The sequence below is a fragment of the Diabrotica undecimpunctata genome, chromosome 2, assembly GCF_040954645.1.
Source record: "Diabrotica undecimpunctata isolate CICGRU chromosome 2, icDiaUnde3, whole genome shotgun sequence".
Taxonomy (NCBI): Eukaryota; Metazoa; Arthropoda; class Insecta; order Coleoptera; family Chrysomelidae; genus Diabrotica; species Diabrotica undecimpunctata.
The window spans coordinates 41,032,113-41,059,276 of NC_092804.1; the positions used below are offsets into that span (position 1 = coordinate 41,032,113).

At 31.6% G+C, this 27,164-nt stretch overlaps 1 protein-coding gene across 1 annotated transcript in view; it reads right to left on the bottom strand.

The window, feature by feature from the left end:
- Nucleotides 1–27,164, bottom strand: part of LOC140433654 (uncharacterized) — a 549,811-nt gene that overhangs the window by 41,093 nt on the left and 481,554 nt on the right. Inside the window, exon 4 of the mRNA XM_072521634.1 lies at nt 21,227–21,442. Coding sequence (XP_072377735.1) covers nt 21,227–21,442 — 216 coding nt within the window. The remainder of the gene's footprint in view (nt 1–21,226; nt 21,443–27,164) is intronic.

Consider the following 27,164-nt stretch of genomic DNA (forward strand, 5'->3'; position numbering starts at 1 on the left):
AGAACTGTGTAATAGTAATGGATAATGCAAGTTATCACTCCAGACTTATAGAAGGACTGCCCACAACCAAGTGGTTAAAAAAAGACTTGCAGAATTGGCTGAGTTCAAAAAATATTACGTACCATCCCGGATCTATAAGAAAGGAACTTTATTCGTTGTGTGCCCTTTATAAAGAAAAATTTAAAAAATACGAAATTGATGAAATTGCCAAAAATCGTGGAATGACAGTACTTAGATCCCCACCATATCATTGTGAATTAAACCCGATTGAACTGGTATGGGCACAGATAAAGAGTGAAAGTTTCAAGAAAAAATACCACTTTTAAAATTCATGATGTTAAACAGTTGTTTTTGGAGGCCGTAAATAATGTAAAACCTGAAAACTGGGAAAAGGCAGTAAATCACACTATTAAAGAAGAGGAAAAAATGTGGAAGCTGGACAATATTACTGATAAAATGATCGAGCCAGTTATTATAAATCTTGGTTCTGAAAGTTCATCTTCTGAATCTGATTTGGATTTGTAACAAGTAGCTGTAAGTTTTATATTAATATTTTTATTCATCTATTTAACATACCTTAGACGGTTTTAAAAACTCTTTTTCTCTTTTGTAATTTTTAAAAATTAAAAAAAATGTGAATTTTTTAAAACCCTTTTTAATGTAGGCCAGTCAGTTCTAATATAGTGTGTGATAAAAGAGGTCACTTTTGTTTACATACACATAACACTTTATAACACTGAAATAATTCATTTATTTTTTACAATTATTCAAAGTAATTTTTCAATTAATCTTGAGCACGCCCATGGAGTGGTCGGAGCTACCAGTTAAAATTATGCTAATTACTCTCTCGTTCATAAAAATAAACTATAGTAAAAATACAAAAAAAAATAGTTATTCATAACCCAGATTGCTTTATAAAATGTGAACGAATTAGCGTAAAAACAAAGCTGCTTTAAAAACTAAATATTATAAGACAAACTTTGGATATTTATATCACAAAAAAACCACTGGTCTACAAAACAAATCAGAAGTATGCTAAAATATGGTACGGCTGGAAAGACCAATGACTTTTACAGCTGACTGCCACATAAATATTAATGTAACGCAAATAGCAAATATGATGATTTTCTGTATAAGACTAATATAATATATATATATATATATATATATATATATATATATATATATATATATATATATATATTGATACGATTAGGGTTTATAGAAAATAATTTATAAGTTATATACTACATAATATTAGATATTTGGTTGTTTTAAATAAGTTATATACTAGAGAATTTAATAAAAATTATTTATGTGAGGGTATTTTTAAGAAATTATCATATAATAATTGTAAAAAGTTGTATTTTAATGTTGTAAATATATTTAAGTGAGCCATGTGCATAGGCAACCAAAAATACTCTCGAAGTGACAGATAGAAATTAAGAATTATAGGGAATATAAAGTGGGGTTATAATAATATATTGTTTGAAATGTGTATTTTATTAAATTAGAGTGTTAGTTACTAATTTGAATGTTTATTCTGATCTGAAAAGCCTAAATGTCAACAAAATTATCAACGGAACATTAACGAATTCTCCAGAGTGCAGAATGTGACCATTGTTTACGGTCGAACATTCTGGAATAATGATTATGTCGGTGGATGGAACAGATATTTTTTCGAGAACATCCATATCGAAGAAATAGAACGAAATTAGAACATGATCTCTTACCAGATGGTTCTAGAATATCCAAAAAGATATAAATACCCGTGATTTGGATTCAAGAGAGGAGTTTTTTAGTCAGAAGTCAGGCCAGTTCATTATGAAAGTTAGTAGACACATTTAGGGAAGTAAATTGTTCAGAATTTTCAAGAAGTCAGTCAGAAAAGTTTATTAAGAAATATGAAAGTTAGTTGGAGTCAGTGAATCAAGTACAAATAGTCAAATTGTTTAATATAGTGAGTTAAATGAAGATTAAAAATTATGCCTATATTTAATGCACATTTATAATTATACACAAATAATTAGTGAAGATTATAAAAGTATATTAGAAGAATATTGGATGGACATTGGAAGAAATTAAAATTATATTATGATTGGAGATTAGTATAAATCAACTTATAAGAATTGGATATTGGTATATTGAAAAGAAGAATAAATATAAATGCTGTTTGTTGGTTTGCTTGGTGGTGTATAAATGCTGGTGAAGAAAAATATATCTTAAATTGGTAGAAGCTGATAATTGGGAAAAGTAATTTCACCAAAAACAAGGATAACCGAAGTACGAAGACATTCAGTGGTGATTAGAATCTATATAGTGGAAAACAGTTCATTTAGGCATTCAGTGAAAGAAAGGTACAAAATTTTGTTAATATAATTTAGTTAATGTCATAACAATTTCAATTTTGAAGATAGTTTGTTTAAATTTTACATTGTCTATAGAATTTAATTAGTTTTATAAGAATATCAATTTAAAGATAGTTTATTTTAAATTTACATTGGCTAGGTTAGATATATATGTGTGTTTCATAATAGTTATAATAAAGATAATTTAAAAAAGTACTTACAAACTAATTCTTTGAGAACCGCGATAAAAACCCTATATATATATAATTAAAAATACTCATTGCTCATCATTCAAACAAAAAACACATCATAACAATATATATATATATATATATATATATATATATATATATATATATATATATATATATATATTTATATATATATTGTTATGATTCTAAAATAGATCAAGAATAAAATAAATTTTTGTATGCAAAATACCATGAGAAAGACCCTGTATAGGTTAAAAATTTGTAAATATAATTATTTATAATTAAGAAGTGTTTGTAGAGAACAGTGGACTTAAACAGTGAATAGTTTCTAAGAACAATTTGTATAGGAAAAACATTTGGGGGTTATTTAGAACGTATTAAATTATACATGTTTTTGTATCAGATAAGAATTTCAAATGAATGTTTGTGTGTGAAAAATAATTATAAGTTGTTGTTTGTGAGTTAAGTTGGTAATAGCAGAATAATTGAAGCCGAATCGAGACCAGGTCGAGAATCCCAAACTCCTTGTGTCCGAAGAGACTCCTAACTCTGTAAATAAAGAAAGAAAATTTATATAAAATTTGAACGAGATAACCAGTCGAGGCGGGAAAACCATTTGGCTGAAAGTGTTTTTTAAAAAAGGTCATAAATTGTGTATATAATATTTATTCTCCTTGTCTATCCTAAAGAAAGCCAGCATCCAGAAAATACTCGAATTGAAAATAAAATATTTTTGTTTGTAGTAAAGAACCCTGAGAAATTTAATTTAATTTATACATATATATATATATATATATATATATATATATATATATATATATATATATATATATATATATATATATAAATTTAAATGTTTCAAATAAAGATTAACATCTCTCTCGATTTGCGGGAGTTCATGAACGTATTTAAATATAACAACAGCAAATGTAGCAACAATAATAGTTTGGGTAAAAAATTTTGTAGGTTGTACTTGAAAGATGTCTTCTTCGACTATAGCAACCACAAAAGTATTGATAATGGCGGAGCAGCCTCCATTTCTACTGGATAAAACGACTCTATTTAGACTATAATGACAGACAAGCCTCTACCTCTACTAGATGAAACGACTATCTCTTAGTAACTTAATGATGACGGGGCAGTCTCTCACTCTCTTACCTCCACCTTTAACTAAGACACAAATGTCTTACTTGGTCGATGAAACCCGTCTCTTCGAGCGTGAACTGGCAGTTGGTTCAAGAGTTGTCTTCCTACAAAGATTGCAAGCAATCTGCAATTTTAACGAAATCCACTAATTTCTGTATACTTCATTGTTAACAACAATGTATGAATAAACAGTGCAATTTATTGCAACATTGTATAACAACCGTTTACTTGTTTGATAGTGGCTGTGTTTTTGTACGCGAATTCCTGGCTAACTATACAAGGAGAATCAAAACTAGCAAACATTTTCTTAATGTTTTAATAATGTTCACAGTTGCGAAACTGCAACAGAACTCTTTGTTACTTCAGAGTGGTTTCCATGTTTTATTTGACGAATAATAATAAACAATTTACAACTGGGTGATAACTAATGAATAACGACCACTTTATATGTGACATAGCAAAAGTTTCTTTTTATTATTTTTTAATCTGGATTCTCAGTTCAGTAATTTTTTATTAGACTCACGTCAATTTTGAATATGTATTATCAAGAAAATCATGATATTAATTGGTTTTTCATACTTTGGCGGGTAATAATTACTATTTAAATGGGAATAAGCCACAATTAAAGGTTAAATTACGTTTATTGACGTTTCAATTTTCACTTCGGAAATCGTTCTCAAAATACCAGCATTAGTAAATTCTAATGTTTGTTTTTTGACAACGATTTCCAAAGTTGAAATTGAAACGTCAATAAACGTAATTTAACCTTTAATTGTGGCTTATTCCCATTTAAATAGTAATTACTTTAAAATGCTACAAGAAAATAGCTTCAGAACAATATTGGCGGGTAATATATTCCGCTAATATTAAAAACTATTTTAAATCCAATATAAATGTCTTTACATTTCAGTTGAAAATTTAATTTAAACGAATAAAATAAAAATATACCAAGTCTAAAGTTCCTCTTATAGAATCTGAGCTACTCTTCAATGTTTCAGATATCATATCAAGGTAAATTAATCTTGAAAACAACAAGGAAACAGGAAATATATCCTTACATTTTCTATTCTCTTTACAGTTATCTGAAACATAATATCTTAGTACAGAGTAAGTAATTTTTTGATTGAAAATGAGAATTTTGTCTGCTGTTATTGCTTTAGCGATATTTCCGAGTTTATAGCATTAGTTGCTACCCAGAGTTCATCGCTTTGAAAAAGTACAATGCGAAATAATATACATAATTTTATTTGTATTCTATTATTAAATGTTATGAATTTTAATTCCAGACAAGCAAAAATTAGCATAAACGTAATTTACAATTTACATATAAAAAAATTAAAAGGAAATATCTGAAAAGAAGAATAGAAAATGAAGAAAACGATTGTATCAGGCTTAGAGAAATACAAACTGGTTGTAACTTAAAGAATATATATCAAAAAGGACCAAACTGCTATTTTTTTAAAAGTGAATTATTGACGTAGAAACGTTCAGAAAAAAATAACGCTTGTCGTCCTTATAACTGACATAAACCTACCCATTTTTCGAAGCAAGATAAATTATTACTGTGCAACTTTCTGTATTCGGTTGGGGAAATTGTCAAGAAAGTTTGTGAGGAACACTCATGGTGGCAAAATAAAAATTACATTTTCTGCAGAAGGAAAATGCATTTCCAAAGTACTAGAAAATGAAAAATTTGCAGCTCAAAAAATATCGATAGGAATGAGTTCAATTTTGTTACTTGAGGTTTTCAGTCTTTAGGGTTTTAAATCACTCTAAAATCATTACTCGGGGATTTTCTAGGTCTCTGAACATGAATATGATAACAGCGATGGTCCTCAAGCTACCTGGTGCTCAGGGTGGACCTTGCCTCCTGGAGTTTTATGTTATTTTCATTCAAAATTATTTTAAAGTTATTATTCGGGGGTTTTTGGGGTTGGTAAACACGAATGTTACGACTGCGATGGTCTTCAAGATATCTGGTGAGCAGGGTAATCTCGTTTCCTAGACTTTCATCTTAATGACATTCTAAATCTGTTGACAGGTATTATTCGGGTGTATGCGGGTCACGGAAGTCAAATATTTCGTTTATAAATGACCTCAAAATACCTCATACAACTTTATATAAAACTTCAAAAATTATCCAAAACATTATTTTTTAAATTTAGCGCTTTTATGTAGTTGGTAGCGCTTTTATGTAGTTGTTACCACTAATGAAGTGTTAGGTGATATATATTATAATCTTTCCTGTAGCAACTGACGCATTTTACTTTCACATGTGCTCTTATACTTAGTCTGTCACACGTACTAGCACACAGATATCCCCCAAGTTACAGAGTTAAAGTACGTTTTTGCTCCTCGGTATATTGCAAATTATTACGAAAATCACTCTTTTTATATTAAAATGCGGATATAGAAAGAATTGCCTGGTTTGCAATTTGACACGTTAAAATTGGGCTATGTGAAAATGGTACGAATATGGAAAACTATAAAGAAAATCAATTATCTGATGCAGAAGAAGAAAAAGAGTAAGAAATCAATTTGAATGGTACGATTATTTAATAACCATCTTTTTTATTTAATAAAAAAAAATTTGTATTTATATTCAAGAAATCATATTTGAACTATTTTGATACCACACTTTCATGAAAATCTTTAAAAAAAATAATAAATTAACAAAAAACTTCAGAAGACGACATCCACGCTGGGCACCAGATACCTTCAAAAATGTGGTCGTAATATTCGTGTTCAATAACTCAAAGAACAAACATCCCAAGTAATGACTTTTGACTGATTTTTAATTATAATAACAAAACTTCAGAAGACGAGGTTTAACCTGGGCATTAAGTAGCTCGAGGATCATCGCCATCATAAGATCATCGCCAACGGTAGATCTGAAATGGGGCAGCAGAAATAACAGCCTACAGGAAACTTAAGACACGAGAAGACAGAACAAGTCTGCGGTAAGTGACATGCGCCTATAGGTGTGTGTCTGCGGCAGCCTTGTGGGCCATCACTGGATGTGTTCCGTTGCATGTGTTGGTAGTGGAAAAGAAAGTGCTATACAAGAGAAGGAACCTAAGCCCTACTATGGCCGAAGAGCAGACATTAAAGGGAAAGGCCAATTGAAAAATGACAATAAGAATGGAGCAACACGGGGAATGTGGCAGAGTCGACAAAGATGCTGATCCCGAACATATTGAGAGTCACTGATATTTTGATTTAACAACGCTCTCCGGCCTAACGGTGATGAAGACTAATTAAGTTGTGGAGCTGATCCATCAGACACATTCTTGGCGTTAATTTAACAACGAAGTTTTTCACATATACTATACGTATCAACTCGTGGTCTGTGAAAAGACAGGCTACGAAAATCCTTGGTGAACTCAGACCTATAAAATATTAGATCAAATCTGGGCTAACTACTGTTACGACCTCCAGGTCGTACTCCTTTACGGATTTAGCTCTTAAATAATGACCAACATCCCTTGGGATAACGTTTCTGCTTACTGTCAAGTGAGCCACTGCCTTAAGGTGTTCTCTTTCTTATTTTCTTCCATTTTAATACACTAAAATTAATAATTATCAGTCATAACGAAAGCCATACAGCTCATATATGCAATTGTCTCGAAATAGTGACATTAACGAACTTTCTAAAGAAAATGGTACCGTAAATACAGCGACTAACAACTATGAGTTTAATTTTGTTACTCTGGGGATTTTGAAGCTGCTGAACATGAATATAATAGTCCTTGAGCTACCTTTTGTGCAGGGTAAAACTCGTCTCCTAAAATTTGTTAATTTAGCTCAAAATCAGTCGATAGTCATAACTCGTGGGTTTTCGACATCGCTAAATTCAAATATGATAACGACGATGGTCCTTAAGCTGTAGAGGACGATCGACTGCACAATACCAATGATTGCGTTAAGACTGCGGTAGAGAAAGCAACTCTAAACTACTACATTACTTTTTTCTAGTTTGATAATGACAACTTAAATAAAAGATAAGGCTCTAGATCTTACGTAGAGTTCAGAGGATGCTAAGAATCGGAAGAAATTGAAAAATTGGAACGTGGAACATAAAACGTATTTTTCAAGCTGATAAATTACATTACAAACTAGCCAGACTGATACTCTATATTCTCAGAATTAGTGAGGTTAGAGTTGGGTGATGGTAAACGACCCACGAGTAATGAGCTCCTATACTTCTCTGGAAGTGACAATCAGCAGACCAATCCAAACTTTGTCAGAATTTTGGTGAATAAAATTACCAATATATTATGAAATGTCTCAGAAGTGGATTGATTTGGGTATAGCGAATTATAATACCAAATAAATTGACTTTAAAAACAGCTTTATAGAGCGGAAAATGTAATACACTAGAGGGTGTTGTTTTTAAAGTAAGCAACTTATAAATGATTTAAATTGTGCATGTTAGTGGTTAAGTTTAAAATACCCTGTGTGACATATCAATGAGTTGTATAGATGAAGTTAACGAGTAAGCTCTTGTTGTTTATTGGTTAAAATTACACGTCACTATCCTCATTATTAATGGAGATAACGTTATTCAATAGAGACTAAGATTTTTTCAAAATTTTGAATTAAATTAAATTGTCTCGAAATTACTTCATTTTTGATATAGGACATTGTGCACTTTTACCTAAAATCTCATTCAGAAATAAAATATTAGGTTCTGTTTAAAAAAAAAAGTTGACGGCTACTTCTGGTATAACCTGAAGTGCCACATTCAGGACAACATTATATTTTAACTCAACGTCATCCAAAACCTACAGTTCCGTAATTTTAAATTTTTAAAATAATGTAATTCTGTATCCGCCATAATTCTTAATCAAAACTTTTGGCACCACACCCTGTATATAATATTTATTCACATTAAACATCAATACGTGACTTTACAATTTGTGTTAGTCACAGTAGCAATAGATAGTAATAATTTAGGAGATTATCTTGATTTTACAACAATTACAAAGACCAAAAACAAACACAAGTACATATCTCATTAATAAACTATATGCTAAATACATAATATGTCTTTACCATATATATAGTGCCATATAAACTAATTGCCAAAACTAGTTTATTACAATATACAGTAACGGCAAAGGATATATAGTGACCAAACAGGTAAATAAATATAATCTAAAAGCATATACTGGCAAAGATAAAAAATAAAATGTTATAGATTGATTCACTGTTAGTCCATTGGAATGTTACATTTTTAGGCTTAAGCGCGCATTTTTATATAACGTAATTTTAGTTTTTTATGTGTTTGGAGGGTAAGAATAAGCTTTAATTCAAGTTTGTGGGGTTGCCATCCTTGTCCCCGGCCACCAGAAGCAACCCGGATACAAAGGGTTTTCACGCTGTATCTCGTAAACTGGCAATCCTACAGAAAATTATATCCAACATTATTTCTAGCAAATTAAATTATCTACAACTTTATTTATATTACTTTTTATTGTAAAATGGAAAATAAAAAAATTATAAACAAAAATAATTAAAAATTTCTGAACAAAGTTTTTAAATTTAAAAATTATCTTTTAAACTTAAAAACAAACATGAGGTCTCCGTATTTTATAAACCTACCCATGACACAAATATACACAAGTCATCATACCATCCTACACAACTTAAATTGGCTGCTGCCTACCGTAGCATGGTTATAGATTAATAGAAATTCCCATGACAAAAAAATAACTTCGAGATCTGAATATCATTAAGCAAATACCAGTAAACAATAGGTACAACGGACACACAATAAATAAAATTTTAAATAAAAAACTACATAAGAAAGCCCTGAAATTAGTATATCCACCACCAGAGAAAAATCCCAGTATCTTCTGCACGATTACATATACAGGTAAGATATAAAATAGCCAAACACATAAAAAAGAAAGGAATAACACCAGCTTTTAAAACAAACTACAACTGAGACAACAAGAACCACAAGAGCCAAAAGAAAAAGCAATTACACAGCGGTGTATAAAAACTTAATTGTGGCGACTGCCCAAAAACTTACGTCGGTCAAACTGGTAGAACTTTTATCAAATGTATAGCAGAACATAAAAGGGCTTTCCAAAATAGAAAAACAGACTCTACGTACGCACTTCACCTTCTTGATCATAATCATTCTTTTATTGGCGAATTTCAAATTCTTCACATTCAAAATTTAGGCCTTAAGCTATTTTTATTGGAATCTATGGAAATCAACAAATTAAAAAATACACACATAATTATAAATGCCAACTTGAGACAAATAGTTTTCCTGGCTTCAACTTATTCGATTAAAGACTATAAAGTGTAAACACATACTAAAAAAAATCTCAAAAAGAGGTTTAAATCTTTGTATGTAGGTATATTTAAAAATGCCTTAAAAGGGCTACATAAAAAAAACAAACGTTTTCGGTATAATAATTCCATCATCAGGTTAAAAGCAGGTTAACATGCCTGAGCCACCAAAATATTAGGGTAAAACCCTTTACAAAAATTGAAGTTCCAAAAAATGTACATGTTGTTATTAAAAATGAATGATGTTTAATATTTTATTAGATTTAACTTCAGGTAACATATAACCATGCCTCACGTGAGCACCAGCGTCCGGAGGGTAAACCTCTTCAAACGGACTTCATCTGGTAACTGATTGACAAGATACCTCAGTTACATAATAAACTAAGAGTTTTTCAAATAATTCGAATAAATCTAGTAAATAGGCAAAAAAAAGTAATCTTATTTTTATAACAGATCACACAAAAATATCTATTAAATAGTAAGCGAGGTATAAAGAAAGTTAACTTTACTTTTGCTTTAATTAAATACCAATGGCCAGCTTGCAGAAATTCTCTAAATCAAGTATATTTCTTCTACTTTTCAGTTAAAAATACTTTTTATCTTTGTTCTGTAAACTGCAATTCAAACCATAGCATTCTCGTTGAATCGGCGTTATTTTTTATCAAAAGATGTCCTCAAAGATGCAAAGAGATAAGTCCTAAGCGATGATCGGTAATGCCAACCGGTGTTTAAACTCCAACGATTTTGCGTTTGATTACTGAACTTCAATTCAAACAAAATAATCCGAGGATGGAGATATTCGAAAGTGAGGGAGACTTGAATCGTCCGCTTCGATTACAGCTTTCATCCCAATATAGAGATGGCAGATGCTTGGTTCTGAAAATGGTGTAAGACAATACGAATTATTTTTAAATTAGTAAATATTATTATTAAAACAATACTAAACCATACCAATGTTATATCGAAAAAAAGCCATACAAACTTATTGGAGAATAAATTTTTACGATATTTTTTAAAATTCTTTTAAATGCTGCAATATTTTTTAATATTTTATAATTTATATTTAATATTATAGTTATTAAAATTAATTCCTATATTTTTTTAATTTTATAAAACATAAATAAGATGTAATTGGATTAAACGTCAACACCCAATTTAAATGTAGTTAATGGATAATAACCAATTTTCTATAAAAATTATCACGTAAAGGTTTAATTCCTTTAATAGTTTAAAAATAGTATAAATTAAAGATCTATTGCAGGCATTGTTTTTTAATCAATGAAGTATTTATTTTATCAGATACAGATTATTTGAAATTAAACAATTTTTATTATACCTATTTATAGGTATAATAATATATATATATATACTGTTCGTTGCAATATATTATATTATAAATACTGATACATTTTATCAAAATTACGGCAATCCCACAAAGTAAAAAAAATACATATAAGTAGTATTGTTATTGTAGGATCGTTTTAGCCTGTCGCATAAGTAATAAAATTATCTGTTCAGATTTGCCTCAGGTAGTCAGCGGTTCTCAAATTAAAAATGTACGGTTTTCTTAATTTGATAATACGACATTAGGGATTTTTTTAATAAAATAACTTTGTATTATGTTTTATAAAAATTGAATATCATAATGTAAATTGATAAACATTGAGTATGAAATATACAGGGTCATTCACGCAACATGTTGGTTAAAAGTTTTCAATGTTCTGGTCGTCACTGGTTTCTGCAAACTTGGAATAATGGGTTATGCAAAGCATTCTTCATTTTTTAAATATTTGCATTCTTCTAGCACTTTCGGTTGTACCGGAAGTCGCCATTAAGTTAATTTTTCATATTACACATGCAACTTCAAAAATTAATATTGTGGTTAATATTTATGCTGAAAAAACAAAAATTCTTTTTTGTGCTATTCTATGAGAACGATTTCTGAAGGGGAAATTGAAACGTCAATAAACGTATTTTAACCTTTAATCGTTGCTTATTCCCATTTAAATAGTAATTAATTTAAAATGCCACAAGAAAATAGCTTCAGAACAATCTCTGAATATATACACGAGAGGGCGGGGCCTCGGTGGCACCGCGCGTCGGTCATTGGCCGATGAGTCCGGTCAATGGAGAGCCTTGACTCCGCAGACCGTTTACTATTTTTGCAAATATAACAACTAAAATTATCCAGTTATGCGACCGCAAGGAATGGATGCACTCCTCGAGACAATTTTATTTGAAATAAAATTATAAAAGTTTTTTCAATAAATTATCATCACAAAACATTCAATTTGCGTTGTTTCACGGTTTATAAAAAAATTGTTTTGGTAGCGCTGATTTATCCTCAAGTACTACAGCCGACCAGTAGGAGGTTCGGTACCACAAAGCAGGTAGAAAAGGGAAAGCATAATAGAGTGGGTGTAACTAGAGTCATAAATTATTTTTCGGGCGTTAATCCGAAATACGACAGGGTAACTTCACTATATATTAAAATATATGATTAACATAGTGAAAAAATGAAAAGAAAATAATAATTTTAAACTTAACTGACTATCGTCTACATTTAAATCGGTATCACCATCATTGCTATCGTTTAAATCTATAACTACTCTATTTTCAATGTTTTGGAACTGTAAGTATTTTTCTTCTAGTTTTTTGACATGCTCAATACTTTGTTTCCAATTGTTTGCTGTAATATTATTACATTCGGTCTTAATTAAATCTACAACAGTCGAAAATGATTTAGGAGAATTATTATTTTTCCTCACATTACTTTTTAATTGAGACCACAATTCTATTGGATTTAGTACACAATAGTAAGGGGTAATCTTAATACTTTATGGTCATAATTCTCAGCTAGCCTTTCGATAACATATTTTTTTTACATTTAACTAATTTTGATAGTTCTACAAGTTGTTTTTTTTTGTGTAATAATCCATAAAATATATTTCATTTTTGATAAAAATTCTTAAATTTTAGCATTGTTTGAATTAATGTTTGGAATTTTACTCTTTAGTCTAGAATGATACGGAGCATTATACATAATAATAACGCTATTTCTTTTTAATTTAGGTAGTAATTGCTACTCAAACTAATTTTCAAACAAAGTACTGTCCATATCTTGATGACAATCTAAGCGACAATCACTGACACTCTTAGCAAAGAGTAATAAAGCATCTTCTACCTATCCTGATTCTCCCCCACAATGTAAAATACAAATTCTCTTCCCTCTAGATGGAAGAACATTAGTGACGCAATTTTTACTACCATCGGTCCAACATTTTTTAACTATATCGTGGGTCTCGAAGCAACTTTCATCTAAATAATACAAGCTCTTCCCTTCACTCCTAAAAGACTTTGGAAAGTCTAATACCTTAAACTTTCCAAATAATCGAACCTTTACTTTATCAAACGGCTGGATTCCATAATTGCCTGCCGTTTATTCACTGTTTTAAACATAAAACCATTAGATTTTCAAAACCTCCAAAAAGTGACGCTTGGGGATTATTTCTTTGTTTCTTTATTCACTCAAAAGTATATTTAAAGTTGGTAAGTTATACACTGAATACATATCATATATTATTTTCCGTATAGCTGATAAATGAAAATTCGGTAATACTCGGTGGGCACTATTCTGGGCAAAGGATTCTTACGAGATACAATGCGGGCCCATATATGTTGTATAGTTGACTCGGAGTAGGGCCAATTTTTTAGCTCTTGTGACATTTAAACTTTTTATAGCGAACCCATTTTATTACTCTATATGATCAGAACTGTTTTTGCGATGTTGCGATGACCCTTCAGCACATCTAGAAATTCAGCTTTTCGAAACTCCTATTGTCCACCAGCATTAGAAGAGGCTCAAAGCTTAAGCCTATCCTACAGTCGAGAAGTCCAGTATCTTAAGAAACTTGTGGCAATAGAGAAAGATCAATATCAGCAGTAATACAATATTTTATAGAAGTGTCACCTTCACTTAACTCGATGGTATGAACGCCAGCCTATTTCTGGTAGGCCAACATTGGGAATTTATAGAAGTGAAAGAAGGTATTCTTGTCGTCGTTACATAGAGGGCACCTTAGATTATCTACCAATACCAGTAGATATACTTGCAGTATGTGTCTACAGTGGCGAGTAAGCAGACTTACGGCTAAAGAGTATATCCTACGGTTAAGTAGGAATTAAATTGTGAGCACCGGAAGTGTAAAGTCTAACCTGTTTCATACATCCAGGGAGATGGGCCCTCTCGTTCTCTTTTTCACCTGGGTCTCGAAGCTAGCTCACCTGAAGCTAGCACCTTTTACGATTCCAAGACATGTAGAGGTAGGGTACTTCCAAGACATGTAGAGTTACTTGTAGAGTAAACTGACCTAAAAACATTGCTTTTCCTGTTCCATGGCACAGTAGGATAGTACTAAAAGGTCTATCCTAAATTTCAGAATGTTCAGTTTGAGCGGTCGCTGCTAATCACTTTTTAGAGCCGTTAAGCGGGTAAGCAGCCATCATGGCGACGTGCTTTTCAGTAAGATATAGATGGGGTAGGCTTAAGTCGGTAGGCATACCGACATATGCAATCCACTGAAGGTGAACTGGACCTTGGCTGAAAATCATAAGACGACGGTAGTGTACATTACTAAAGACCTTAATATGTACAGGGGGATCCAATATTTGTCTGGAGACCGCACTTGGCATAAAAAAAACCCTTCTTTGTATCTAGAAAACTTTAGTGACCTTTTTAGCTTGGACGGACCTTTCAGTCTATGATAGTTTAGAATCCACGTTCACTACTAGATATTTAAGATACAATTTTGAGATATCTAGAGCTTTCCCATAGAAAAAAAGGTCTCTGGGCGGACTGGCCTCTTTCTAATAACACATATCGCAGCAGGCTATTTAAAATTAACCCCAAGTGACTACTTCCGACACAGCCCCTCGACGGGTCCTCGACCACCAACACTATATCATCAATGTAGACCTGTGGCTGCATACAATTTTCGGACAGTAACTGAGAGTCAGTACACTGACATCTACTGTCAGAGTAAATCGAAGCTCCCGCTCCAAAGGCACACTAGGTGCACAGCCAACTAGTAGGACTTCCTACTTTGATTAACGTTTTGACGTATGTACTCCTTTTCACTTTCTCACGAATGAATCGGTCCACTTTCCCTTTAAAAACGTTGAAAAAAGACGAAAGAAACTAATTGGTCCAGTTTATGCTAGCCTAAAGATAAATATGATCTTTGGCTTCCTCCAGAATAAAGTAATGTACCATATAATATGGCAGATCTTACATATCATCACCAGTGAAGAGGTAGTAAGGTCCACATCTTACTATAGTAGATCCAGTATAATATCATTCTCACTAGGTTCAGAAAATACTTCTTCCCTATATGCGACAAAATTACATAAAAGTTTTGCGGAAAGTTTTAAATTTTGTATAGCGCAAAGAACCGATATGAAAATTTGGCATTTACATATGCAGCCACATAAGCGGGATACCATGCGGATACGTCTTGTTGGTCTTTGAATTTAAGTTATGCTACTGATGCATATACGTTTATAAATATAGAAAGAAATCTTTTCTAAGGAAATTAATATATTATATATATATATATATATATATATATATATATATATATATATATATATATATATATATATATATATGTATATATATATATAAATTATTATTATTATTATATATATATATATATATATATATATATATATATATATATAAAGAATTGCCTCTACCCAATTTTCTAAGTTTCTCTACTAAAAGTTTTTCTACTGAATAACAATTACTTTGATACAACATCTCTAACCTGTCATTGAAAATCGATCGACTCATTCATCCATGAAGGTATGATATTTGGCAGTAGAATGCTTGAAAAGGGTTTGTATAGATCGGTGTTATTTCGGTACTATTGTGAAGAAGGTCAATTATACATGCACGACAGATCAGCAACGGGTCATCTCTAAGGAAAACATGTATATATAGAGCTTTGTGATGGAACTGTTTGGGTAAAAGGGTCGACCCGAAACAGCAGCTTCTCCGTAAAAAAATCTTGTATTTTTATGTGTATGTATCTTGTATGTAAATAATGTTAACTAGTAAATATTTTTATATTTTTTAATGTGATTTTTGATTTAATTATTAATTGCATTACTAACCTATAGTAATGTTTATTCCTGGAAATGGCCTGCTTTAAGTTTATTTACTCGTTTTTATTTTATTCTTCTAAAATTGCTCTCAATTAGCTATTTAGCTCTCTACTTTAACCCTTATCCGGGCAAGGTGGGTCCAATGGGCCCGAGACGCCAATTCTTTTAACATAAACTAATAAAAAAAATTTATTGGATTTTATGCATCACTGAATTTGTTTAGAAGTATGTTTTCTTCAATATAGTCATGAGGTATTCAAATTATTCATTATCATTTTTGCCTATATACCTATACACCTATACACCATATTGCCTATACACCTTAAGTTTTGCCGATGATCAAGTAGTCATCGCACAAGATGAAGAAGATCTCAACTTTATGCTCAGAAAACTAGAAGAAAAATATAAAAACAACGGAATGGAAATAAACTTAGAGAAAACCGAATACCTAACAACAGAAAACAAGGATATGAGAAACCTAGAGATAGACGAGGGAAGACAAATAAATGGAACAGATAAATTCAAGTATTTAGGAAACATAATATCGAACCAGGGAACAACAGAAGAAGATATTCCCTGGTATGGATTATAAGGGAAGAGAATAATCAGCAAGTAGTATTGAGTGATATTGAAGAAGAATGTGAAGCTACAAGTTCCCAGATTTCAGAGTGTGTAATTTTTGAAACTAAGGATGAAATTAACTGGAAGAGTCAACCATAGCTGACAGGACGTATGCGATCCTGCGACAAAACAAAGTGCACAAAGTCATGTTAGCCCTGGTCAAAGTGTAGGTGATCCTGTTGATTTCTATTGTTTGTTTGTGGACGAAAAAATTGTTAACGAAATAGTGAACTGGACAAATATAGAAGTCAAAAAAGTTCTGGCGCTAGAGAACTGGAAATATTGCGACTCTACAGAGATATATACCTTTATTGGACTATTAATAACTGCAGGGCACTTGACTGCCAACATCCATAATGTAGATATACTTTCAAGTAAGTTTAATGGACATACTATATTTAAAGCTACCATGGGGTTAAAACGATTTAAAAATTTGCCAAGATTTGTTCGATTTAAACATAAGGACACTAGGTCTAAACGAAGAATAAACGACAAATTAACAGCAATACGCGATGTGTGGAATCAAGATAACCAAAACTTTCAGAAATACTATTTACCAGGAAAAAAACATAACGGAAGATGATTAATTTGTTTCATATCGAGGTAGGTGTCCTTTCAAGCACTATATGCCTTCAAAGCCAGATAAGTATGGTATGAAAATATGGTGGACCTGTGACTCGAAAACATATTACCCTTTATGTGAAATACCATATAAGGTCTTGCATCTCAAGTTATAAAGCAACTTGTTACGCCTTATTATAATTCCAAGAGGAATGTGATTTGCAATAACTATTTCACTTATAAAAAAAATTTTCAATAAAATCCTTTATAAAAAGGTATATAAAAAATCCATTTGGGCTATGTTAAATTGACAAAACGTTTTTGGAATAAGTATTCCATCATTAGTGTCAGGTTAATACATGGAAATAGCCACTAAATATGGGGGTAAAAACCCTTTAAAAATTATTAAATGAAATTTAGTTTACATTATGTCTAGTTTAAAATTAAGATGGTTAAGTTACCGTTGGATTGGTAACATGGCGACATATGACTCTACATTAAGTTGCAAGTCCTGAGACGGTATGTATTAACCTGACACTGATGATGGAATACTTATTCCGAAAAAGTTTTGTCAATTTAACATAGCCCAAATGGGTTTTTTATATACCTTTTTATAAAGGATTTTATTAAAAAAATTTTTAGTATATGGTATACAGCCAACTACAGGAACTTAGTTTCCTTGTGGATATTTCACTTATCTTGCTCTTGTACATAAATTACTGGCAAATTCACTAACTCTTGTGGGCACAGCGTACAAAAAAAATAAGAGATTTGTTTCTCGGGAATTTCTACCAAACAAGAACCGTTTAGAGACATCTTCAGTTTTCAGATTCACTCCAAAAGTATCTCTTGTTTCTTACGTTTCGAAAAAAACAAAGAAGTGTTCTAATTCTGTCTATTATGCATTACAAGCTTACTGTGCAAATGATGTTGACAAAAAACCAGATATGATACTCTATTATAATAGTACGAAATGTGGTGTTTATACACTAGACCAAATGGTTCATAAATATCAAAAAACGAACTAACCGTTGTCCTTTTGCATTTTTTATTAATATTTTAGACGTGGCTGGGATAGCCTTATTTATTACTTGCACACATCCACAATGGAAAGAAAACTAAAATGAAAAGCGAAGATTGTTTTTTACAACGACAGCAGAACAACTAGTGTTGCCTCAAATTTTGAGAAAAAAATCAAGGGAACTACAATGGAAAACAAAGCAGTGTATTAAAAAAGCTTACAGGAAGTTGAACCGTACAATAAAAAGCAAAAACTAGAATAAACTCCAGTTTAAACAAGGAAAAGATGTTACATGTGCCCAACAAAAAAGAACAGGAAACAAAAACAAATTTGTGAAATATGCAGTAGAAATGTGTTTAATGATCACTGTATAATTAAAAAGTTTGTACGTATGGCAATAAAAAAAATAAATGACTAATCTATGTTTTTTTTTATTTTTATTGTTTTTTTAACCTAATACTTAATAATAATTTAATTTGTCATATCAATTTGCTATTCTAGTTGAAAATAAGCTTATCTTGTGGCTTAGTCCCAGCTAAAATAGTAAATTGATATGACAAAGTATTAATTTATAAAAGTAAGACAACAAAACCGTAATCTTTTTCCAGGGTATGCGTAAACAAACTCTTTTCAAATAAAATGGACTGGTAGATTTACAAAAGTTTTTATTTATTTATTAATTAAGTCTTTATTTGGCTCCAAATGTTTATTATTTGTGGATAAATATTTTTTCTACAAAAGTTTTCTTGCATTTCATTATTTTGTGTAAATCTTTTGGGTAGATCGCACCCTCGAGGTAGCACAGTATAGTTGCATGACGAGTATAATTATCTGCACAGATAGCAGACAAGCGCTACTAACCTTGAATAGACCACGTGTCAAATCAGGTTTAGTGATGGAGTGTCACGAGTCACTAATTCACGCTTCGGATGGTGATACCATCATCCTAAGGTGGATTAAAGGACACAATAGGAATAAAAGCAACCGAATTGCTGACCAATTATCTAGGAAGGTGGCAGGCTAAGACTCGTAGGACCTGGGGATCTTTTTGGTTGGTCAACTACAATAATCGCGGAAATTGTCAAATGTTACTTGCATATGCAAACCTTAAAAAGATATGACGAAGGGGAAGGGTAACTTGCCCTTCGTACTTCGCCGATGTAAACTTGCCAGGGTAACACTAAGTAGCCTTAAAGAGTCAACATCAAAGAAGTACTTTTAATTATAATACATAATTTGAAATTCTTTCCCTTTACTCTTCAATTATGCTTTGAATACTTCGAACATCATAGATTATATGTCATAAATTCCACAAAAGTATAAATTAAAATAATTATTTTATTTTTTATCAAGTCATCATGATTGGTGCTACAGCCCTATAAAAGAGCCTCGAACTTCCCAAGTCTATTACGCCAGTCAGTTCTATCCATTGCCAACTGTTGCCAGTTTGCTGCGCCTATTTGTCTATCATCCTCATCTACACCATCCGTCCATCTGATTTTTGGTCTACCCCTATTTCTACTTCCCACAGGTTGTGACATAAGGATTCTTCTAGGAGGGTTGTTCTGCTGTAATCTTGCCAGATGTCCTGCTTATCTTAGTCTTCCTATTTTTATAAAGGATACTACGTCTTTACCACCAAATATATGTTTATATCTGTGATATATCTCGTAGTTGTACCTCCTGCTCCAAACACCATTTTCACAGATGCCACCAAATATTCTTCTCAGGATCCTTCGTTCAAATATAAGCAGGAGATTTTTATCTGCCTTGGAAAAGGTCCATGTCTCCGACTCATATGTCAACACTGGTTGTATAAGGGTTTTGTATATGGTTATTTTTTTTTGGTTTAAGTTTCTGCTTCTCATATGTCTACTCAGTCCAAAATAGCATTTGTTTGCTAGGATTATTATTCGCTTGATTTCTTCCGTCATGACGTTCTCCTTGGTGATCAGGGAGCCTAAGTATGTGAATTTGTCCACCACTTCAAAGGTAGAATTATCAACCGTGAATTGGTGGCCAATGTTTCTGGCTTTATTGTTGGGTGTTGATGCCATTATCTTAGTTTTATTTTCATTTACTTGCAGGCCCATATTTTTTGAAGCGTTTGACAAGGTGGTTTACATTTCTTCTAGCTTGCATGTTGTGCGGGCAACTAGATCAACATTATCTGCATATGCCAAAATTTGGGATGATTTATTGAAAATGTTTCCTCTGCTGTCTATTTGAGCATCCCTGACCGCTTTTTCCAAAGCTATGTTGAAAAGGAGACACGCCAGCGCATCTCCCTGTCGCAGCCCAATATGCGTTTCAAATGCCTGTGGTTGTTCGCCCTGTATTTCGACTTTGCAAACAACTTTACGCATTGTAGCCTTAACCAATCTTATCGGTTTATCGGGGATGTGGAATTCATCCATGGCTTTATACAATTTATTTCTTAGGACACTAGCATAGGCCGATTTAAAATCTACGAAAAGATGGTATATGTCGATATTGAATTCATTGGTTTTTTCCAGTATTTGCCTTAGCACAAAGATCTGATCTGTTGTTGATCGACCAGGCCTAAAACCACTTTGATATTCGCCAAGAAGCTCCTCTGAATATTCACTCAGACGACCATACAAAATACTCGAAAATATTTTGTATGCTGTATTAAAGAGGGTTATTTTTTATCAAGTATCCGTTATTTTATTATTTGCTTTTTTATCTGTTCGATTTTATATATAAAATATTTCCACAAAACTAATCCAAAATAACTAAAGTTTGCAAACATATTTTGGTTGCATATTCTAGTAAATGCATGCCTTTATGTGTTGCTAACGTATATTTAAATAGAAAAAACTTACATTCGGCTGCTGTGTGGTACGCTCTGGGTCCACTCTGGTAACTTCATACCTGGAATTGTTGTTTATAAGCCCCATCAAGAACTCAAAACTTCTCTTTTCGCGTATTTTTGAAGGGCTTGAGAAAACTTCTCGATTATTCATCGCTTCGTGGGAATCGGGAGGGCCAGAATTTTCCACGGATGAGTCATTTAATGGTTTTATCTCCTTTTCCAAGCGCTGAAACACAAAAAATGAATACAAATAGCTGCAATACACATCAATCACATATTATAGTAATAAAGTTCGTTTTGGGATTAGCATGAATATCAGAAATTTATCGTAGTCTGTTACAATAGCAAAATAATAAATTCAGTACACTATAATAATTTACCTGTTGCTTTTATTTATATTTTTACTTGTTATATACATGTTAGGATAGTATAATAATTAATTTTATGAACAAAGGGTATGATTAAGGTGATTACTCCCGGAGAGCAATCCTGGCCCTAGGGGTGGATGTTGATCGATGGGCGTAATCATCCGGTAACACCAGTGGTACATACAAGATTTTATTTTTCACTTCACATAATATAATTATGTGAAAGTAAAATTAAGACTTTTTTACTTTGTATTTTACTGCACCTACAAAATATAATATGTCATGTAATAAAAGATCTATTGCGGGACAAAATATGAAATATTTAGTTAAATTTTCAGGGCAGTCTACGATACTTTTTCTTGGTCGAAAATGGAGTATTTGTATTAGCGATTTTTTTATTAAAAAAATTGCTACTCCACTGGATTTAGAGTGGCTTTAAATAGCTATGACAAAAATTTCATTAAAATATATTTATTAATACCGAAGTTATGACAACTTAATTTTAAAACGATATTACTGTTTGACATTATTTGTGTCATATAAATTTCAGTGCTAGCATAAATTTATGCATAATATTCTGCTACAATATTTACTTCAAATTCTTTTAATAATATTTTTTGTCATAGCTGCAAGATTAAGTTTAAGAGAAAAAATTGAAATTATACATCTTTTGGGAGATAACGATAGAAGTGCCAGGGAAGTTTGTACAATATTTAATGACAGACATGTGGATCGTCTTAATATTAGCTGCGCTACGGTAAACAAAATAAATAGAATATTTAATGAATAGGTGCAGTATCAAAACTAATTTTAAAAAATAACACGTTACAAAGAAGAAGAGAAAATGATCAAATCATCTTAGATCATTTCAGAAATAACCCTAATGCCAGTTTAAGGAATGCCAGTTTATATTTGAATGTGCCACAAGAGAGTATTTTGGCGATGTCTTAAGGTAAATAATATTAAACCTTTCAAACCAAAATTCTTACACACATTACAAGAAGGCGACGATTGTTTACCGACGAAGCCACTCACAGTTTTTCACTACAAATGGAGTAGTATCATCACAGAATTGTCGCTATCGGACAGCAGATAATCCCCTTTGGGTAATAAACTGTAAAAGCCAGTATTCTCAAAAAATCAATGTCTGGTGTGGTATACTGAACAAGCGAGTTATTGGTCCTTTCTTTTTTGAAGAAAACTTGAACTCACAGAACATTTTAGAATTTTTAAACACCGACTTGTAGAATACTATTCATGAGCTCCCAATTAATGAACGATTAAATTTGTATATCCAGTTAGATGGGTGTTCTGTTCATTACGCCAGAACCGTGAAGCAATGACTAAATGAAAATTTTCCGAAACGTTGGATAGGCCGGGGTAGTCCGTTGATAGATTGGCCACCCAGATCTCCAGATTTGACAACTTTAGACTTCTTTCTCTGGGGAGTTATGAAACAAAAAGTTTACCAAATCCGTGCAAGAGACGTAAACGAACTCGTGCAAGAATTTGACAGGCATGTGCAGAAATGACTCCTCAACAACTAAGAAATGCAATTAGAAATATTCATAAATGCTACGACAAATGTATCCAATTAGATGGTGGATTGGTAGAGGCAACTAGGATTTAAAATAAAATTATGTTTTCATGTTTCTGTTAATACAGAGTGTTATTTTAATGTTAATACAGAGTGTTTCTTTCTTAGTGAGTTTTAAAATTTTGTCATAAGTTTGTTATTAATAAATATATCTTAATGAAATTTTTGTCATAGCTATTTGAAGCCAGTCTAAATCCAGTGGCGTAGAAATTTTTTTAATAAAAAAATCTTGTTTTGGAATATTTGTTCTTCTTCTTATTACGCTACTTCTTCCAGAAGTATGACAAACGTATAGAAAATCACCTCAACGCATTGGCTTAATCCCTAATGAGACGTCCCGTCCAACGAAGGTTAAGAAGGCATCTTCCATGCCTGTCAGATTTTTCGAACCTTAGTACTGTTCTAAAGTGTAGTGTTGTGTAGTAGTTTAGTTTCCACAATTCAACCATATATAAATTAGAAGAAAATGTCACTGGTCAGTTGAGGCTATGAGAGCAAGAGTGGACTAACCCCAAATATTAAATAATGGATTTACATGATCCAAGAATATATGGGTTTTTTTGAAATTTTATAAAATTAAAATATGATGCCAAACCATAAAATTGTTTACAAATCATTAAGTAATAACAAAAAACTTGAAGATCTTGCAGTATATTTAACAATAATATAAAAATTTAAGCTTTTTTGTGGATAAGACTGCTTTTGCATCAGTGTGCCCTTAAAAATTTTAATAGGAATGTGGATTAGACCTAGAGTACAATACAATTAAAGAATATCAATGTTGAAAATATGCTTTATTAAAAAACAAAGTAACAAAAATACTTAATCTTCATCGTTAATGAACTCTTCTTCTTGCTGTATAGTGGATCTTATTGTTCTGGTGCTTGTGTAAAATCCATGATGTATTGGAGGTATGAATGAAAGTAATTCCAAAAGATCTTTTTTTGTTTCGGTTATTGGACGTCCATCGGGATAAAGATAATCTAGCTGAAGTATTTCCCTGGATGTCATCCTTTTTAACATCTAGTGAGTAAAAGAGAACATCTGCGTTATTGTGTATTTGTAGTAAATTGTAAATGGATTTATTTTCTTGTATTGCAACCACTGAATCTGTAACCATTGGACTTTTGATTTTTGTGTATCAAGTTTGCGATTTGTTATATTTCTTTCTAACTTCTCAGTAGAATAAAAATCGTTTTCTGTCATCTTTATTACCGTAAAATGTGCTTTCTTTTGTGCATGTGCTATTACCTTTATCCAGTCGTCAGGTACGTAGATATCTTTAAACATTTTTTTTGCTTACTTATTACTCCGAAATCTTGGTTAAAGGCAAGGTAAGAATGTGCGCTGACTAAAAACTTATGATCAATATTTTCCACCACAGTATCAGGATGTGACACAATAAAATCGCAGCCATTTTAATGTTACGGTGCTGCCCTCCGCATTGATCGGAATATAGTATTACATTTTTTGTTTTAACATTTTTAAAATAATGCAGTAAACAGGATCCTATTTCTTAAGGTCCTCGTGATGCTTGTGTCTCGTTCGATTAAAAAGAAAGGGACTGCACTACACAGTCTAATTTCCACCTTAACACAAACATCTATTCATTGGAAGGTTAGATTGTGTGATGCGTACCCTTGATAAGCAGTTAAAACCGGTCTATCCTACAAAGAGGATGGTTAGCCCACTCTTGCATTCTTTTACGTATTTATGTATTGAACAATTTTGGTCTATTCCACGTGGGTTAGCCCATTCGTGTTTTCAAATTTTGGTTATTTTCTATAATGCAAAATCACCTTACTGGAGAGATTTATGTTATAATATACGGAAATGTTGGTTAGACCGGTTTTGCTTTAAAACTTTAGGTCGTTAGAAGTGATTGCAATCTCTAACTCAATTATCAACAAAATGTTGGTTAGCCCACTTTTGCTCTCATAGCCTCAGTTTTAGTAAACGTTTTGTTACTGTTATTAACATTTGCCTATTGTAAAATTTTACAGATTGCAAATTAAATTTGATGTTTATTAAAAAAAAATTAATAATCCAGCATACTCATCGTAATTCGATATTCTTTCTTTCCTTTCCTTCGTCGTTTTCAAATATCCCTGTCCTATATATGATGTTCTGTAATCGATTCTTCTTTTTTTACTGTGAGACATTGCCGACCTTACCTATAAAATTAACTTGACTCGAATTATAAAGGTTTGGAGTAAAAAAGGAAGGGCCTATTTTCAACACTGAATGACTAAAAACTAATAACCACTAATATGGTTTTTATTTATTTATTTATTTCCAATTTCATTTTTAATTTTCCTTATCCTTCACTTCATTCAATTACCTATTAGGAATGAAAGCTCTAAACTGAATTTACTATAAAAGAAAACTGTAGTAATTGTTTCTATGACTAAAGCTTCTTTTCCTTTTATATGTAATATATTACTGACAATAATAAACATGCTGAAGTATATCAACACAAGGAAGCTTTTTGCTACAATCTTTTTCATTAAAACCGGATCACCGCTCTCGTTGGTTCGTTCCTGTTCAACAAAGGCCTACTGACTGATTTAGCTTGTGTATGTATTTTAAATCCCGTTATAAGCACTTACATTGTGCTTTCAATAAAAGAAATGAAGTATGTGGTTTCGTAGACAATGAATGGTCAGCCATTCTCATCTATTGTGTTCCGTTAAATTGATTTGCAGCTTTGTGTTTAAATTCCGATTTAGGGCAGAAACGAGGAGTATTTGTTGGTTGCACTTAAATCAAATAATCGGTTTAATTCACATAAATTGCAGGTGCCACCATGTTATTTAACAATTGGTATAATTAGTAAAATTTAGTTTGTTAAATTAAAATATATATATATATATATATATATATATATATATATATATATATATATATATATATAATCTTTGCAGATTAGTTAAATAGTAAACTCTTAAATATTGGGGAAATCTGCAAGAAATACTCTAATGTGTATCAATTGTTTCGCCGAACGTTTTCGCCAAAGAGAATTAATTTGGCTTCTTCAGGGCTGAAAGAGAATAAATTATAATTAGCTACCATATATTATCTATTAAAACATTATTGATCTTACCGTAACTTAGAATTGTAGAGTTAGAATATTAAAAAACTTTGCTAGTAACATAGTGGTGTTTTTTGTTACTATGTGCAAAAAAAAGTTTTTTATAAGGATTGAAATGTATGGTAGCTTCGAACTTGACACGCAAAGGCTTACCCAAGGTTAATCGAAAAACCCAATGCAACTACATTCAAAAGGAGGTAATTCTTTGAATTGTCGGCAATAACTAAATTTTTGATTTTTAGATAGTTAAAAGTGAGGTTCTGTTTAAGCCAGAACGCAAGTGACAACTTCAGTAGGTCGTATGAATCTTTATGTCGTTAAGGTTCATTGGTAAAAAACGAATGAATTTAAATCCCAGTAAAGGAAAATATTATTTTGATTTTCCTTATTTAATTATATTATATTGTTCATGTATTATTGAATCTTATTGAGACGTATCTAAGAAAAGCAAGGGAATGTTATATATTTTTTGTTAATGAAAAGTAATTATAAAGGTATGTTAGTTGTTAATGGATATATCAGTCAAGTTAGTTATCTGTGATATAGTATTGTTCTTGGTATCTGATTTAAGTAACAGGTGGTATATATCGCTTAGATTCTTGATGTCACTCTTAACATTAATGGAGAAATCGTTAAGGAAAATATAAGACATTTCAATGAACTCTCTTTTAGATTTATTGTTCTCACGGTGGAGAATTGTGGTGTTAGTATAGTCCATGAGATGACCAGTGGAATGGACATGTTTGGCTAATGCACAACGGTCAGGGTGAAGTCGAGAATCACTTTTGTGTAGTGTAATACGTGATTTTAATAATTGAGATGTTTGACCGATGTAGGAATTGTTGCAAGAGAGACATGGAATGTTGTAGACAATATTACTAAGCCTATCTAT